General features: G+C 42.9%; 1 protein-coding gene across 1 annotated transcript; it reads right to left on the reverse strand.

Moving 5' to 3' along the window:
* Nucleotides 1–546: 546 nt before the first annotated feature.
* On the reverse strand, nt 547–19,033 carry ORC6 (origin recognition complex subunit 6). The gene is made up of 7 exons (XM_082270672.1): nt 18,879–19,033; nt 17,226–17,355; nt 12,739–12,902; nt 9,944–10,033; nt 8,412–8,524; nt 3,848–3,922; nt 547–775 (listed from the first exon to the last, which is right to left on the reverse strand). Exons 1-7 carry the CDS (start codon nt 18,941–18,943, stop codon nt 648–650), a joined length of 765 nt encoding a protein of 254 aa, XP_082126798.1. The 5' UTR covers nt 18,944–19,033; the 3' UTR covers nt 547–647.

The following is a 19,033-nucleotide window of genomic DNA, read 5'->3' on the forward strand; positions in this document are numbered from 1 at the left end:
GTGGCGTTCGCATGTAATGTCGGAGCGCACTGCTCCTTCATTACATGCGATCGGCTGTGCGGTGCGAGTTTAGCCATACACTTTGTATGGCTGAAATTCGCACCGCACCAAACACGCACAGGACCCTTTTCTGCAGCCGCATCAGGATCGGATCGCACAGCGATATGCGATCAAACTGGGGGTGTCGTTAGATTACATTGACACCCCCAGCGTATCGCATATGGCAGTGTGAACTGCCGGGGGTGCGTTTGCGATGCGGGAACAGGCTGCGAATTCGCAGCCTTCCCGCATCGCATAAGTGTGAACCGGGGCTAATACGCACCTTGTGTTCCCCTGCTGCTCTGCCGTCCTATGTAGACCCCGTTTCAGACATTCACATTTTAAAAAGTCCCAAACTGCTCTGAAAGTTCCCTCAGTTAGCATTAGGACCACCGGAAGAGAAGGCCACTCGATTTGTTAAAAGTATTTGGGGCTCATTTAGAAACATGTCGCAAAGCATACTGTTCAAAGTGACCCAAAGCAACCAATCAGCAATTCGTTAAAAAAAATAATCTGATCAAAAGACTTCCAATTGGCTGTTATGGGTTACAGCGTCATTGCTCTTTTCTCGGTATTGAATGAACCCAAAAACGTCCGTCTGTCTGGCGTTATTCTCCACTGGCGGCTTTTGCTGCATTTAGCAGTATTTTCTTCTTCCACTCCTCATAATCTCGCTCTTTGTTCTCTGGCTCGGAGCGCGCTTGTTTACGTGGGCTCTCTTCATCCTCCTCTGAATCTGTGCAGGCAAGCAGAGGAAAGCAAGCTATGAGATACAAGGGAATGTCATCTGATTTTAAGAAATAGAACAGTCACATACAGTGGAGATATTTTGTGCTTCAAATCGCCCATTTAACACTTTTAATGCCGCTGGGATTGGGTGTAAATCTTACAAGCTGACTTTTGGCTGTCAGATGGAAGCAGCCCAGTGAGATCACCGCCATGTTTCCTGGGCTCAATGAGATAGAGAGAAATTAGATAGATAGATAGAGAGAAATTAGATAGAGAGATAGAGAGAAATTAGATAGATAGATAGAGAGAAATTAGATAGAGAGATAGAGAGAAATTAGATAGAGAGATAGAGAGATAGAGAGATATAGAGATAGAGAGATAGAGAGATAGAGAGAAATTAGATAGAGAGATAGAGAGATAGAGAGAAATTAGAGAGATAGAGAGATAGAGAGATAGAGAGAAATTAGAGAGATAGAGAGATAGAGAGATAGAGAGAAATTAGAGAGATAGAGAGATAGAGAGATAGAGAGAAATTAGAGAGATAGAGAGAAATTAGAGAGATAGAGAGATAGAGAGATAGAGAGATAGAGAGATAGAGAGATAGAGAGATAGAGAGATAGAGAGATAGAGAGATAGAGAGATAGAGAGATAGAGAGATAGAGAGATAGAGAGATAGAGAGATAGAGAGATAGAGAGATAGAGAGATAGAGAGATAGAGAGATAGAGAGATAGAGAGATAGAGAGATAGAGAGATAGAGAGATAGAGAGATAGAGAGATAGAGAGATAGAGAGATAGAGAGATAGAGAGATAGAGAGATAGAGAGATAGAGAGATAGAGAGATAGAGAGATAGAGAGATAGAGAGATAGAGAGATAGAGAGATAGAGAGATAGAGAGATAGAGAGATAGAGAGATAGAGAGATAGAGAGATAGAGAGATAGAGAGATAGAGAGATAGAGAGATAGAGAGATAGAGAGATAGAGAGATAGAGAGATAGAGAGATAGAGAGATAGAGAGATAGAGAGATAGAGAGATAGAGAGATAGAGAGATAGAGAGATAGAGAGATAGAGAGATAGAGAGATAGAGAGATAGAGAGATAGAGAGATAGAGAGATAGAGAGATAGAGAGATAGAGAGATAGAGAGATAGAGAGATAGAGAGATAGAGAGATAGAGAGATAGAGAGATAGAGAGATAGAGAGATAGAGAGATAGAGAGATATAGAGATATAGAGATATAGAGATATAGAGATATAGAGATATAGAGATATAGAGATAGAGAGATAGATAGATAGATAGATAGATAGATAGATAGATAGATAGATAGATAGATAGATAGATAGATAGATAGATAGATAGATAGATAGATAGATAGATAGATAGATAGATAGATAGATAGATAGATAGAGATAGATAGAGATAGATAGAGATAGATATAGAGATAGATATAGAGATAGATAGATATGATAGATAGATAGATAGATAGATAGATAGATAGATAGATAGATAGATAGATAGATAGATAGATAGATAGATAGATAGATAGATAGATAGATAGATAGATAGATAGAGATAGATAGAGATAGATAGAGATAGATAGAGATAGATAGAGATAGATATAGAGAGATATAGAGATAGATAAGATAGATAGATAGATAGATAGATAGATAGATAGATAGTAAGATAGATAGAGATAGATAGAGATAGATAGAGATAGATAGAGATAGATAGAGATAGATAGAGATAGATAGAGATATATAGAGATATATAGAGATATATAGAGATATATAGAGATATATAGAGATATATAGAGATATATAGAGATATATAGAGATATATAGAGATATATAGAGATTAGAGATAGAGATATAGAGATATAGAGTAGAGATAAGAGATATAGAGATATAGAGAGAGAGAGAGAGAGAGAGAGAGAGAGATAGAGATAGAGATAGAGAGAGAGATAGAGAGAGAGATTAGAGAGATAGAGAGATTAGAGAGATTAGAGAGATAGATAGAGAGAGAGAGAGATTAGAGAGATAGATAGATAGATAGATAGATAGATAGAGAGAGAGAGATTAGATAGATAGAGAGAGATTAGAGAGATAGATAGAGAGAGAGAGAGATTATATATATATATATAGTTAGCAAAGACTCTGGAGAATAAAATGTCTCTCATTGCAATATTTTATGTCACATGGTATTTGTGCAGCAGTCTTTCAAACGCAATTTTTTGGGAAAAAATACACCTTACTGAATTGTAAAAAAACACTAAACAGTAAAGTTAGCCCAATTTTTTGTATATTGTGAAAGATGATGTCATGCCGGGTAAATAGATACCCGACATGTTACGGTTTAAAAGTTGCGCACACCCGTGGAATGGTGACAAACTACAGTACTTAAAAAATCTCCATAGGCGACGCTTTAAGAAAAAAAATTAACGGTTTCCAGTTTAGAGTCAGAGGAGGTCTTTTGCTAGAATAATTACTCTCGCTCTGACAATCGCGGTGATACCTCACGTCTGATTCGAACAAAGTTTACATTAGCAACTTATAACAGAACTGCGACATTGCAGCGGACAAATCAGACACTGACACTTTTTTAGGGACCAGCAACACCAATACAGCTATCAGTGCTAAAAAAAATATGCACTGCCACTGTACTAATGACACTGGCTGGGAAGGGGTCATCAGAGGAGATCAAAGGGTTAAACGTGTTCCCTGAGAGTGCTCTCTAACTGTAGGAAGACAGATCTGTGTGCCTGCTTAGCAGGAACACAAGATCTCTAGCTTCTCCCCTGTCAGAATGGCGACCTGCCTTGTTTACATTCCCTCTCTCTCTCGAGAAAGAGGGATCGGGGCCCGCTGGACCCGATGATTGGCTCCCCCTTTGTCCAATCCGCTCCGGCAGCACGCGCACGCCCCCCTTGGGGCTATTGCACTAAATGACATACAGGTACGTGATTTTCCGCAACAGAGCCACTTTGCCGCAGTAAATGTACGTTTATGCGGTCGGCAAGTGGTTAACCACTAGACAATAAAAATATTACCCAGATCTCACCCCACCCTCAGGTGGTCAATCTTACCGTGGTTCTGTTCTATACATTCCAGAAGAGTCTTCTGCTTTTTCCGCGGCTGCTGCGTGATGGCGGTGTTTTCCTCTGAAATCGAGAAAGACACAAAACGTTAAAAAAGGGAGGGCGTTGTTGTTTCGGTTATAACATTTTGAAAATATTCTTTCTTCATAAATTTAGGCCAAAATGTATACAGTTACTTTTCTTTGGCTAAAATAACCAAAATCAGTGTATATATTATTTAGACTGTAGGAAAGTTATAGCATCTACAAACTATGAGATGGATACATATCTGAAAATCAATCAATCCTGATGTACCGACAGCTTCTCTAATTTTTTTGATGCCCGAAAATACCAGAACAGTACAACTACCCCCTAAATGACCCTTTTTTTTTGGAAAGTAGACAGTCCAAGGTATTTCGTAAGAGGCGTGGCAAGTTTTTGTGAAGTTGTAATTTTTGTCATTTTTTTTTTTGTTTGCGATTTTTCACTCATGCGATGGAAGCAAGGATTTCACTATCCAGTTTTTGATAGAGATCACATTTACATTTCAACACACCTCGCTCTAGACCAGTGTTTCTCAATGCCGGTCCTCAGGGCCCACTAACAGGCAAGGTGTCCAAGAAAACAAACACATCACAGGTGATATAATTTGCTGCTCAGTGATTGCAGTATTCTAGTCTGCATCTCCCCAAGGTAATACTTAAAATCTGTAGATGTATATTAGGAGCTGCGCCAGACATATAAATCTATCACAGTAATACAGTCCATGGACAATCTAATGGAGTAGAACTGCAGGTAGAAAGAAAGGACCCGATCCAATCACCAGTGAATAGTGAGAGAGATGAGTTACACCCTGTGCTGACACCCGTAGCCTCTTACCGGAACTTTTGACCCTCCTGTCACAGAGTGGTCAAACAGGCATAAGAGCAAACAGTGCTCGGCGTAAATGATGGTTCCTAGTCACATTCCTTAGCAGAGAGAGAGAACTTCACAATTCTCAGATGTACAATGCCTTCACAGGACCCCACAGAAGTGTCTTTCACATGCAGGCACAGAAAAAAAGACAGAGGGGCAACCAATCATGAAGTACATCGAGGCACATAAATTTATTAAAAAGTAATGCACTTACATTGTAGTGTAAGATTCTGGTACCTTTGGTACCCTTATTGCCCATTTTCCTCTTCATATTGCGTCCCACCTTTTTAGTTAGGTGGAACGCATATACCTTTAAGCCGGATGACATCATCGCTGAGCGCCGCTCTGAGCGGCTATTTCAATCGCTGGCTTTCTCTCTCACATTGTTCGTTCAATGTTACCGCATGTTCACATGCCTCGTCTTATGCTGCCGGAGCCTCCAGCTATTCTCCTTTACCTGGAACAGACCGGAACCTCGCTACTGATCCCGTATCTCGCTACCGGACCCCTCTACTTACTAACCTTACTAGTGATAAGTACCCCACAGGGGATTCCTCCATAACTAACTTACACTATCTACTTCTGCATATTAAGGACTGTTACTATCTATGCATACTAATTCTATCATCTGCACTGTTACATAGATTGCTAGCTCGAGCCTACTACCATCTATCCTTGCACTGGGTTAGTCTATCCTGTATATGTCATCTGCTGTCCTCACCACCTGTTACCATACATGATTACTAACCTATCTGCATTTCTACCTATTACCATCTACTACTCTCCTGAACAATACTATCAAGTGCTTATCATTGCTGTCACTGCTCACACCTGTCCCTTCAGCACATCACCTCCATACTGTCATTTACATCCTATCACTCCAGGAACATCTTATTGAGTGAGTGAGTGTGTGTATATATCTGTATGCTGAAGCAGACAGGCCCACAGTGATGAGTCTGGAGAGTTGGAATCTGGTATTTCAACACATCTCTACATGACTACTGAGTGGAGATTCTGCAGCTGCAAATCCAGCTTACTATAAAAACGCAGGAGCGTTACAAGTAGACATCATATAACTGCATCACTGGATAAAACCGCGGTATGTAGCGTGCTCAGATCCGATACGTCCGCCTTACGCGTATCATCAAACATCTATGACCTCTTCAGAGGCATGGTATAGCAGTGTGAGCACGCATTTAAATAAGCTGGCGCCCGGGCGCTGCTATACCATGCCTCTGAAGAGGTCATAGATGTTTGACGATACGCGTAAGGCGGACGTATCGGATCTGAGCACGCTACATACCGCGGTTTAATCCATTGATGCGGTTATATGATGTCTACTATGTAAGTGCATTACTTTTTAATAAATTTATGTGCCTCGATGTACTTCACGATTGGTTGCTTTTTTCTGAGCCTGCATGTGAAAGACACTTCTGTGGGGTCCTGTGAAGGCATTGTACATCTGTGAATTGTGAAGTTCTCTCTCCCTGCTAAGGAATGTGACTAGGAACCATCATTTACGCCGTGCGCTGTTTGCTCTTATGCCTGTTTGACCACTCTGTGACAGAAGGGTCAAAAGTTCCGGTAAGAGGCTACGGGTGTCAGCACAGGGTGTAACTCGTCTCTCTCACTATTCACTGGTGATTGGCGGATTGGATCGGGTCCTTTCTTTCTACCTGCAGTTCTACTCCATTAGATTGTCCATGGACTGTATACTGTGATAGATTGTTTAATATAGGTCTGGCGCAGCTCCTAATATACATCAACTACTTTATATGGACTGTGATCTTCCTATTGAGCTAGCAGCCTTGTGTACATATATTTTATATTGTCTTAGTATTTTTCTGTCTTAAGCGCAAATATCATTCCCTTTTTTTATTAATACTTAAAATCTGGCCTGTTAGTGTGCCCTGAGGACCGGAGTTGAGAAACACTGCTGTAGACCATGAGTGTGGAGCTTTCAGAAATTATTGGACTATGCTTTTTTCTTTGCCAAGGAGGGAAGATGCGATGCAAGACAACCTTTATATGAGTAGTAGTGTATATATACACCTCAAATTTACCCCTTTAGAGAGAGTGGGCACCGAGGACATTGGAGTCGTGGCATTCCATTTTTTGCATTATCTCCGTCACAACAGTAGCCATCAGGTTTTTTACTTATCTGCAATCTATATAGTCCTATTTTCAAACAGACGACTAGCAAATGAGTTCACATGCAGTTATAGGGATGTCATTGGGGAGCAGGGTGTATAGAAAATGTTTTTACTGTGTCTTGATGTATGTACATGTTTTAATTTGTATTTCAATTACAAATGATGACCATTTTCAAATTTTCACTTCCCTGTGTTTCTACATATAGATCATTAAAGAGTATACCGGGTATTTTCAAATACATGCGAGTGGTTAGAGCTCAGATCCACTTGGTGTTCAAATTTTGTGTTGTGTTTAACTACCTCAATACCGGGCACTTAAACCCCCTTCCTTCCCAGACCAATTTTCAGCTTTTAGCGCTGTTGCATTTTGAATGACAATTGCGCGGTCATGCAACACTGTACCTAAACCAAATTTGTGTCATTTTTTCCCCACAAATAGAGCTTTCTTTTGGTGGTATTTGATCACTGCCAGGTTTTTTCTTTTTTGGTGCATAAATAAAAGACAGAAAAGTTTGAAAAAAAAAAAAGTTTTTTTGTTTAGGTTATAAAATTTTGTGAATAGATAAGTTTTTTCCTGCACTGATGAGCAATGATGACGCTGCACTGACAGGCACTGATGAGGAGGCACTGATAGGTAGCATTGGTGGGCACTGATAGGCAGTACTGATGGGCACTATCGGCGGCACTGATGGGCACTGATGGGCAATAATGGGCACTGGTGGGCGGCACTGGTGGATGACAATAACGGGCACTGGTGGGCAGCACTGATATATGGCATTGGTGGGCAGCACTGATAGGAGGGCACCACTGGCAGGCTGTTTGCCATCCCTGGTGGCCATGGGTGGGCATCCCTGGTGGCACCCCACCCCCCCCAGGGCTGCACTGGTAATCAATGTTCTGATTACCATCACAGACCCCCCCCTGTGATCAGTGAGTACTTAGAAATACTCACTGATCACCCCAGCATCGATCCTCTTCTTCTCCTCTCCTGACAGGATCTGTCAGGGAGGAGAAGAGATCGAAGCCGTTACAACGGCTGTATTTACATTGCATGACGGCTGTGATTGGACACAGCCGTCATGTGATCAGGAGGGCCAATCACAGGGCCCTCCTGACGCATCTTGTTGCGCTGTGTCCGAGGGACACAGGCACATCGAGATCGCGCCGCTGCGCGTGCACGAGGCGGCGCGATCTCGCTCCTTCTGAAGGACGTTCCGGAATGTCCATTCAGAAGGACGAGACTCCCACCCGGCCGTATATGTACAATGGCCGGGTGGGAGGTGGTTAAAGTGTAGCAGAAGAGCTCCCCTCTTATCTATTGGTGGTTAGCCTTTATGTACCTTGTAGGATTCTACAGTGTGGTTATGTATTATCATCTGAAATTTCGGTGCACCACTAGCTGATTCCTTGGAGAATATTCCAGGTTCTGATATCAGTTTTACATTTTAACATTTTTCTTTTAGACTTTTTAAAAATTTGAAAGGAAATCATCATGGAGGACTTACGACAGATCTGTGATCCGATCTTCTCTAATTGAACGCAGAGACGCTCAAATATTCCTTTCTTCACACCTGAGGTAGCGAGTAACTTGTTCTTTTCCACTTTTAACTTCAGACACCTCATGTAGTAAAGCAAAAAAGGCAATAAATAGACTGTAACCAATTTATATAGCAAACCCCATAAAGGCTCAAATCACACTGCCATGTTCACAGCACCCATTGTGTTACAACGTGGCGTTTGGTGCAGTCCGGACCAGATCAGCGCAGTGTTGACACGCCAAAAACCTTGTGCATCACAGAGTTCCCTTTTAAAAACAAACTTTATTTGGGTGTCACACAGACAACTCAAAGTTCTCCCCAATCCTCCACCTGGCCATGCGTTGCGAGGGGGAGAATTGGGGTTAAAGAGGAAAAAAAAAAAAAAAAAGTACTGCACGCCATCGTAATGCAGTGGTGTGGACAAGGCGTTCTGCCTAGTAACACGGTGGGACTGCATTGGAATACCCGCCCAATGCATATGGTGTAAACATATCCCAAAAAGTATGTACAACTACATATAGTTACAGAGTAGTTGAGGTTGAATAAAGACAATAGTCCATCCGGTTCAACCTGTATAGGGGTGTGTGGCCGTATTCATTTCCCATACCCCTGAATGTTTTGATCTTGGAGATATATGTCCAAGAGTCTTTTAAAAGTAGGCCATACTCCCCGCAGTAACTACAATTTGTGGTAGAGAATTCCAGTCTTGTAGCCCTTACAGTAAAAAAAAAAAAAAAACATTGCGTAGCCTGAGATTAAATCGCTTCTCCTCTAATCGCATTGAATGGCCTTATGTCCTCTTACACTACTGAGAAGAAAAATGTAATATACTGCAGCTTAACACTCTTTAGATGTGGTGGCTGCATTACTTTTTATTTACCCGATGATCCTGCCAGTAACACTTAGAGCCCTATGGCGATAACACTCACTCCCTGTACTGTATCAATGAACGAGCAGCGTTGTCACCCTATGTTAAACACTGGGTGAAGGGTTCTGTATGTCAGAGATGAACTGAGCGGGGCCAATACAAAACTGCAGCGTGCACAGGACTGCATGGAATTTCTGGCAGGATCAACAGGTACTTTGTTTTCCCATTTTTTTTTTTTTTTTTTTTTTTTTACAATAAAAGTGCTTTCAATGCTATAGGTGTCCTGCAGGCTCATAGGATAGTCAGAGGAGAATGTAAACCCCTCCTACAAGCTTTAACCAGTGCTTGGCTAGACACTGATAGTCACAAGACTGCTCTATACTGCTGATGAGAAAAGGTATTTAGCAGTTTATATTTACTAAAATAATTGCATTTCCATGTTCTGTGTAGTGTGGGAGAGCAGATCTAGTGACTGCAGGCCCCTGGGTTTAGTAACACTTTAAAATGATATTCCTAGGGTGGCTTCCCTAAAGCCAGGCCAGAATACATCCATTGAGAGATCTGACTCATTCTGCTGAAAATTCAGGAAATTAAAATGCCCCCCCCCCCCAAAAAAAAAAAAACATCATACCTGCAAGCGGAGTACAGGGCAGCAGTGATAAACAAAGGTTTGGATAAATCCAGGTCTTCTTGCTGAGCCTGAGGCAGCGTGGCTTCATATCTAGAGCAATACAATTGTAATCTGATTAAGGCGAATATTTGGATATCAATTACTACAATTATGAGAATGGAGTAGTCAGGAGAAGTGTATTTGTGCTACAGCATACCATTAAAAAGACCACTTTAATTTAACTCCAGCTAAACCAGTTAAAGCTGAATTCCAGGAATTTAGCTCATTTGAAAAAAAAGTGAAGGCATACTATGAGTTAAGCCTAAGGAGGTCCATGACATTGCCTGGGCTTATCTCTAATTTACATCTGACAGTTTTATTGCACTCTGGGAAGACCTCTATATAACTTATTCTGGTAGCACAGCACTGATCCGTCAGCTCTAAGCATCTTTAACAAAGTCAATGCAGCTGCTATGCCTACCCTCCCCATCCTGCTGCCCAATCACAGAAGCCTTTGTATTATGTGAACTCATTCACAAAATACAAAGGCTTCTCTGAATGGGCAGCAGAGGGGTGGGCATAACTGCTGTGTGTGCCTCCCTTTCCTTTCTCACAGCCCTGAGTGTCAATGTATGCTCCAAGAGTCCTAAACCTGTCACATAAGTTCAGGAGATGTAAAGCACCTCCTTGGACTTAACTCACAGTGTGCCTGCACTATTTACAATGTAGCTCAATTCCTGAAATTCAGCTTTCAAGTTGAGCTTCTATGGTAAATGGAAGGTCTGCGTTTTTATGCCAGCCCCCTGCCCATTTATAAACAAATCAACACTTTTGGAAGGCATGGGTGATGTCACCATGCATTCTTGCAGAGTTGGGTGCTCAAAAACCCATGATAGGGCACCTTTGCCGCTACCTTTATACAGACTTTTCAACTTCATCTTCTCGGGTTCCACGCCGGTGCTCCTGGCTCCTCCCTCCTGCCGGGTGCCTCCACAGCAGGGGGACCCAAGCAGGCACACTCCCGATCCATGGCTGTGCGTCCATTTACACACGGAGCTGCAGGTTGGCCCCACCTCGATTGGCTTATGTGATGGTGTACTCAGATTTTTTTTTTATATATATGGTGGTACCTGTAATATTGGTTACTTCTTCCTGTGGTGCACACCATCTAGTGAGACACTGCACGTTTGTTGTTTAGTAAGGCTTTTTTTTTTTTTTTGTACAACACCTAGTAAACTCAAAAAAAAAAAAAAAAAAGAAGAAGGGGGACGATGACTGCACCTTTGCAATAAGCTGGAGTGTAAGCTCACAGTATTTAATGCTCCGAGCTCTACTAAAAAGGCATGGTGACATCACCTATGGCAACTAGAAGCGACGGAGAGCAGGGAAATTTTTTTTTTTTTAATGGATGGCTTATTTACTAACTGCCATTTTTTTTTTTTTTTTTTTTTCCAAAACAAAAACACACCACACACACACAAGATTGGATACTTGGAACGTCTGTTGGCGCAGGAAAATGGGAAACTGGACCAATTCTCCACCACATGGTCATCTTGGTTCGTGTTTTTCAGCAGACTTCGTTCACTGGGCCAAGGCGCGAAAGATACTGGTACCCCTGTGGCATGATGGAGTGCGCACAACCTTAACACCACTTTCCCCCTCTCCCTCTTTCCTTATTACCTCTTCGGTCTCATTTATATTCTTTCCCTTATATTTCTGCCTTGAACTTTTCTGAGCTACCTCACCAAATTATGGCAAAACTCCATGCATATAACATCTCTAATGACCTTAACAGATCATATCCTACTGTGAGGAGGTTATTGGACGTAACTCACCATATCCTTTCCAAAACGTAGAAAAAAGCACAATGTAGCCAGTAGCGGGATTTTAATGGTACCATCCTATGACTAATAGTACTACATAGAAACGTAAATCTTGTTTATATAAATATTAGAACATTCTTTATTACACTGCTTTTAATTGAATTATTGTAATAAAGAATGTTCTAATTTTTATAAAAAACAAGATTTACGTTTCTATGTAGTACTATTCGTCATAGGACGGTAACATTAAAATCCCGCTACTGGCCTCACATTGTGAGTTTTTTCTACATATCTATTCTGGGATGTAGGTGCCTAATAACATTTTCTTCATGTTGAGGTCTGAGCTCATTCAATTTTTAATCCTTTCCGATACAATGGGTCCATTTGCTTTTTGGTGGCCTATGAGATCTATTTCAATGCCGAAACCTTTGGAGGGCTTTATTATTCTTTTACGTCCGAAAATCAGATTGTGAAAATGCCATAATGTTGTAACTATGCTAATCTTATGAACCTTATCTTTGTACCATATTGTATTACTTGGTATATAACTTTTTATATTGTTGTATATTCCTTTTCTATTCATCTTTTAATAAAATAAGATTGAAAAAAAAAAATAAAAAAACAAAACAAAAAAAAAAAACAAAGATCCCTCAAATTCCATTTGCCACTTTAACGGATCAGGGCTTAGCGGCAGCTGCATGTGTGTGCAGGGACATCTACTCTTCACCAAATTTTTATTTCACTTAAAAGATTTTAAGCAGTCTTGGCCTATAGGAGTAGAGAGGTGTTCTGGAAGAATCTAAAGTGATTGGCTGGAGAAATATACCCAATTATGTTTCCCCAGAGGTAACAACAGTCATGGAAGGGCCTACAAACATACAAATGCTCACCAACTATAAAAATGGGCCAGATTGAGCAAATGTTCTCCGATATCTGCAGATACCTGAAGAAGTCACACAGACCCAAAAAGCACAAAGCCAATTGCCTTCTGACCTGTTGAGGATTTTGGACGCAAGGTTCACGGCCTCCATGCAGCCATGTTGTACAGCCAGGTCTCTGATGCCAAATTTGCTATCCACACCGAGCAAACACTCAAAGGACTTGAGGCAGTTCTGATAGACCTTCTTGTTGAGTCCAGACAGCCGTACCAGATAGTCCTGAAGAAAGAAAATTGATTCAAACTAAACACAGGGGATCCTAAGCGGAGGGTTCAACAGCCCCCCCATGAAAAAGCCCTTTTACTTGTATGATACCAGTAGTGGACACATTTAATACCTAAGTGCAGTGCTAACTAAATCTGTAATAAAAAGATAAGTGCATATAACTGATAATTGAAATTAAAAACAGTGCATCTATATCACAAAAAGGGAGTCCATAGTTCACATAACATGGTGAAAAAAATACTGGAAAACCAAAAAGTGAAGCTGAAGTGTACAGATGTCCAAACTCGTCAGTGAGAAGGAACCCAGAACCAACATGAAAAGGCATATGCGCTCACCAGAAAATATGGACCCAGGTACCTTACAGTAAATGGGTCAAACAGGCCAAGTAATCCTCAATTAGAGAAAATGGCTCAATCGTGAGTTGATTGTCTGTCAAATGGATCTATATACTCCTGGATTATGGTGACTTGGGTCTCCCGGCAGCACACCAATATAAAAAAATAAGCCAAAGTACACGTACAGTGTAAAACTGCTTCATTAAAAATGTATTCCGATGGTAAAAAAAAAAAAAAAAAAAACAGACATCCGCAGGTAACCAGCATGTAATGAACAGTGCGATAACTGACAGGAAAAACCGGGTCCGACGCGTTTCGTCAGATTACTTTTTCAAAGGGATTATCAGTTATATGCACTTTATTTTTTTATTACAGATTTATTTAGCGCTGCATTTTTTATATGGGATTTATGGACAATTTTGTATGTCAATTGTAGTGCTGGCAGCTTTGATGTCACAATTTAGCGCAGTATATTTCCATATGTACTACATTTAATACCCTGGCATTCATATAACGTGTAACCACACGAAAATGCACTGTATCTGGGCACCACAAACCAAAAATGCTATTTAGTTCATTTTTAATATTCAACGCAACCTCTCCCATCTATGGATTTCTCCATGCTTGTACAACCCTTATCGGGAAATATTATTTGTAGCACTTTGCACTTTATAGCATATTATTCAATTGTGATCACTGTGGAATATTTATTGCTTTCCAATCACTATATGGACTTTTACGAGCTTGTCACTTTATTGTTTTGTGTGAGCGCGGCCTACACTCCACTGTATACCTGCCTTACATATTTGTTCAGGTGAAGCTCCAGCACAGGAAGCAGACAAAGCTCTTGTTGAATGAGCATTGACAAATGGTGGAGAAACATTCATAACTCCATAGGCTTCAGCAATTGTCTGCTTTATCCACCTGGCTATGGTGGCCTTAGAGGCTCCATTACCCTTGCCTTGTGTGTCCCTGAAAAAAAGAATAAGGCATCAGATTTCCTAAAGGTTTTGGTAACCTCTAGATAGGCGAGAAGAACCCTTCCGACATCCAAAAAACGAAAAGCCCTCTCATTTTTAGGAGAATTACAAAAGGTTGGTAGCACAATATCTTAGGATCTATACAAGGAAGTGGCAACCTTTAGCAAAAACCCTGGGTCAGTTTTTAACACCACTCCATAGTCAAAAATTGTGAGGAAAGGCTCCCAAACAGAGAGCCTGCAATTTGCTGACCCTGGGAGCTGATGCAAGTGTAACCAGGAATGTCATTTTTAGTGTGAGCATTTTCACTGACAAATTCCTCAGGGCCTAGAAGGGAACAATCACTAAAGCTTGAAGGACTAGAGACAGGTCCCAAGTAGGACATGCTCTGACAACCACTGGTTTTGACCTGACGATTACCTTGAAAAACCTCGCTATAACAGGATTTTCCAAAAGGGAATATTGGAGGAAAACAATAATGGCCGCAGCCTGAACCTTTAAAGTACTAAAAGGGATAGACCCTTGTCAGCAACCTTCTGAAAACATTCCAGAATAAAATAAACCGAACATCGTGAGAAAATCTTCAATTTTCAAACAACCAAGAGTTACATTTCTTCCAAATCTTGGAGTATATAGCTCTTGTGACAGGCTTCCGGCAATTAACTAGGGTCTTGACAAACTTTGTCTGAGAACCCCTGGGAGCTTAGTATCTGCTCTTTAGATACCAAGCTGTTAGGTTTAATGTCGTCACCCGAGGATGATATACCGCACCCGGAGACAAGTCCTGTTTCATAGGGAGAGTCACCGGAGGTTTTGAGGCTAGGGCCTGCAGGAGTGAAAAACCACAGCCTTTTGGGCCTAACAGGGGCTATCAGGATCAGATTGGTTCTTTCCAGAAGAAACCTCCTGGAGGACTTCCAGGATTAGTCTGATAGGAGTGAAGGCGTAGAAGAGGCTGAATGACCAGGGATTCGCAAAAGCATTGATCTCCAGGGACCAATCCCTTGGATTAAAGGAAAATAATCAGTTTTGCTGTTTATTTGGGTTACAAAAAGGTCCACCTCTGGGGAACCCCACCTGCTGGCAATCTCCACAAAAATTACCAGGTTGAGGGACCAATTGTCCCACCTGGTAGCAGCTGAGGAAATCTGACAAACAATTTTGAGTCCCTTTTAGGTGAAGTGCTGAAATAGAGGCTAGGATTTACCTCCGCCTAAGAAAAAACATTTTTTGGGCTGTGAATTGCAAAGTCTGACTTCTCGTACCCCCGTTTGTTGAGGCACGCTACTGTTGCAATGTTGTCGGATCGAATCTGCAGATGGTTACATGAAACGCCTCTAAGGCCCTCTGCACTGCCAGAAGATCCTTTGATGATGCTCTTTCTTCCCCGGGAACCATTTTCCCTGCGCTCTCTCGTTGTGTAGATGGGCTCCCCATCCGTAAGAGCTTGCATCCGTCGTTATTCTATGAGATACTGGAATGACCCATCCCAGCCCTCCGGTCAAATGAAGTGGCAACCCCCACCGCTACAGGGTTCTCTTTACCTTGGAGGGTATTCGTACCTTCAGGGACCAAAAACTTGTAGACCCATCCCTGTTCCTTAGAAGGGACAACTAAAGAGGATGTTGGCGGAACCACGCCGAAGGCACGGCTGGAAAGCCAGAGGTCATAAGGCTTGCGGCTCTTGAGACATCTCAGCGAGATCCACTGGTTGGTTTGCAAGGATGCCATCATCTGAGTTGTTTTTGAAACTTTTTCCCCTGGAAGGAAAATCTTTCGATCCAGTGAGGAAATGTCTTACCCAAGTTATGTTTCTCTTTGTGAAGGATTCAGAGAAGACTCTGTTTATTATCCAGCCTAGCGACTGGAAGAACTCAAACAGTCCGGAGATCCTTCTCTAGTTTCTCACGCGACCGTCACTACTAGGAGGTCCTCCAGGTAGGTTGTGATCATAGTTTCTTAGTAGGGCCAACACTTCCCCCAGGACCTTTGTAAGGATGCGTGGGGCCGATGACAACCGGAAAGGTAGCGCTTGGAACTGAATATGATGGATCTCCGATCCCAATTTTATTGCTAGTCGTAAAAACATTTGGTGAATAGGAATGTGCAAGTAGGCGACCTTTAAGTCCAGAGTTGCCATAAAGCACCCTGGGTAAAGCAGATTCCTGTTGGAAAATATTGATTCCATATGAAAGTGTTTGTATTTGATCGAGTGATTTAGAATCCCCTGCCATCAGAACTGGGACAAGAACGTTCTGATCTACCAAGTCTCCTATCTGGAGACCCAAGGCAGTTGCTTTTACTCAATCTCTGGGCAGGCTGATGACTAACAAACTCTCTGGCGGCTGGGAATCAAATTCCAGTCTGTGCCCCCTGGTCAACAGATCCAAAATTAAAAGGGCTTGAAGTGATCCCCATCCACTGTGGGTGGAAGGCCCTCAATCTTTCTCCCACTCTACGACTGGAGTCGTAGTTTGGTGGGCTGTTGAAGAGGGTTAAACAAGCCCCCCCCCCCCCTCCGCCTCTACATTTGTGGCCTGTCCAATACTTCTTGGGTCTGGCCTCCATCTTGCGTGGACTCTGCTCTGTCTATACATACCCGTTCTGCAGCCAATGCGGACGGGTCCTGGGCTGAGCTGTCAGCAGCGGCTTCAGTGTGTAGGGGTGTGCAAAAGAGCCAGCCGACAACAGAAGCCCCAGAGTAAGTCTATGGGTGACGTCACTTCCCAGTCGTTGCCGGTTCTCTCCTGTACACAGCATCCGCCACTGGAGATCGGACCGGCTGCAGAAAAGATACGTATAGCGATCTCTTCCTTTCAGAAAGATAGATTAGGTTTAGAATGTGGTTGCGAGTAGATTTAGATTTAGTTAGGGTTTGGGTAAACTTCCACTTTAAAAGGAAAAAAAGAATGCACAATCTTCCTATGTATGGAAAACAAATAATCATACTGAGCATTTGCTGGCAATCGGGCATCCTAGAATCTTGCATAACGAGCTCTCACCTTATCCACAGGGTGATGCAGGGAAGTCGATGCGAGCTGAAGACACATGACCGCAGTACTTGTTGCTGTAGACATGGCCGAGAGTCCTGCGCACTTCAGCTGCGACAGACGCAGCAGCTCCTCCGCCTTCCTGGAACGATAATCAGAGCCAAAATGATGGCGACAGCTTATAGCAAACCTTCACCCGAGTGTTAAACTCCCATTGCTCTAACTTCTCCCCCCTCCCAATTGGATATAAAAATGTATTTCTTCATTTAAGTGATTTGTGCTGAAGCAGCACTTCCTGATTTCCTGCCTAGGCAAGGAGGTTTGTATCCCTCAGGAACCAGATCGCTGTGGGAGCCTCTGATGGCTACTACATTCACTGTGAAGGCCGTCCCTGTGCTTCTCTCTGTGAATGGAAAGAAAAGATACAATGTGTCTATTTCTTTGCAAAGAGAAAAAAAAAAAAAAAGTATGTAAAATAAAAAAAAAGTAACAAATCTCTAGGTCAGTGCCAGGGTCAAGTGAGAGTTAGGGCTCTTTCACAGGGGCGGTCCGATCAGATCCGCCTGTCAGTTTTTTAGGCGGATCTGATCAGATCCTCCATGCAGCTCTATGGGGCAGCGGGTGTCACGGAGACACCTCCGCTGACACCCGCTGCCATCCGCATCCGATCCTGTGCTGAAATCTGGACGGATGGAAACCCTATTTTTCCATCCGTTCAGGGATCGGATCCGGTCAGATGAGAGCGGACAGGCGGTCTGCTCTCATCCGATCCCCCATAGAGGGCAGCGGGGGCTGAGACACCTCCCTCTCCGCTCTGCAAGCGGAGACAGAGCTGTCATCCGCCAGCTCAGCGGGGATCGCGGATCGATCCCCGCTGAGCAACACGGATCCACCTACGGAGGCGGACTGTGAGAAAGAGGCCTTAAAAGGTCACGGTCAGTATATTTTGGGCAGGATTTTTTATTTATTGATTTATTTTTTTTTAAAAAGCATCAGTGAGTTTTAGGGAGGAAAAAAAAAAAAAAAAGTGGACTATTGTTTTTGGGCTGTACTACGGGTATGAGCAACAACTGACATAGACATATGTAGTATCGTTGTGATTGTCAGGAGCGGGGGAATTTTTTCCGGATTGTTCTTTGGTGGAAGGTTATGGTAGTAGCAAGAAATTTACAGCTAACTTAAAAACCCCCCCTCCCCACCAAAGTGGGAGCAGGTGCTACAGTCAACCCCCCCCCCCCCAAAAAGCAGGAGGTACTACAACCAACAATCTCTCCCCCCCCCCTTAAAGCAAGAGGGGGCACTACAGCCAACCCCCCCCCCCCCTGAAAGCAGTGGAGGTGGGGGGGGGGGCACTACAGCCCCCCCACAAGGTGGTGGTACTACAACCCCCAGCATGTCCAATCCACCATTCCCCTGCATAAATGGCACAGGGATAGAAGAACATTGGAAGGCAGCAAATCCTCTACAGCAGCTGCTCAGCAGAGATTCAGCACTGTGTGCCCCCCATCAGGCCATGCTGGGACTTCTGGTTCTCCATCAGGCAGACTTTGACAGCACCATGGAGGATTCTCTATGTCCGGGGTCACAGGCTGGAGCTGATACGGAACAACCATACATTGCTTCCCTCTGCCACCCTGGTCACCCCACCATACCGTGCCCACCTACCCCAGGACCCGGCCGGAGGAGATCCCCAGCTTCGGTGCCAGTCTCCGCAGCACATCCGTCTCCATTCTCAGCTACGATAGGAATTTCGCGGGAAAACTGCTCAACTACAGCTCGCTGCTTCTTTGGTAACTCCGCCCACACACGCTGTCATTGGC

The sequence above is a fragment of the Pelophylax lessonae genome (assembly GCF_965119305.1).
Source record: "Pelophylax lessonae genome assembly, chromosome: 10".
NCBI lineage: Eukaryota > Metazoa > Chordata > Amphibia > Anura > Ranidae > Pelophylax > Pelophylax lessonae.

Coding starts and splice junctions, on each gene's coding strand:
- ORC6 (XM_082270672.1), bottom strand. CDS start 18,943: ATGGAGACGGATGTGCTGCGGAGACTGGCACCGAAGCTGGGGATCTCC. Junction 12,903..17,225: donor TGCATCACCCTGTGGATAAG/GTGAGAGCTCGT, acceptor TTCTTTCTTCAG/GACTATCTGGTACGGCTGTC. Junction 776..3,847: donor ATGTATAGAACAGAACCACG/GTAAGATTGACC, acceptor TTGCCTGCACAG/ATTCAGAGGAGGATGAAGAG.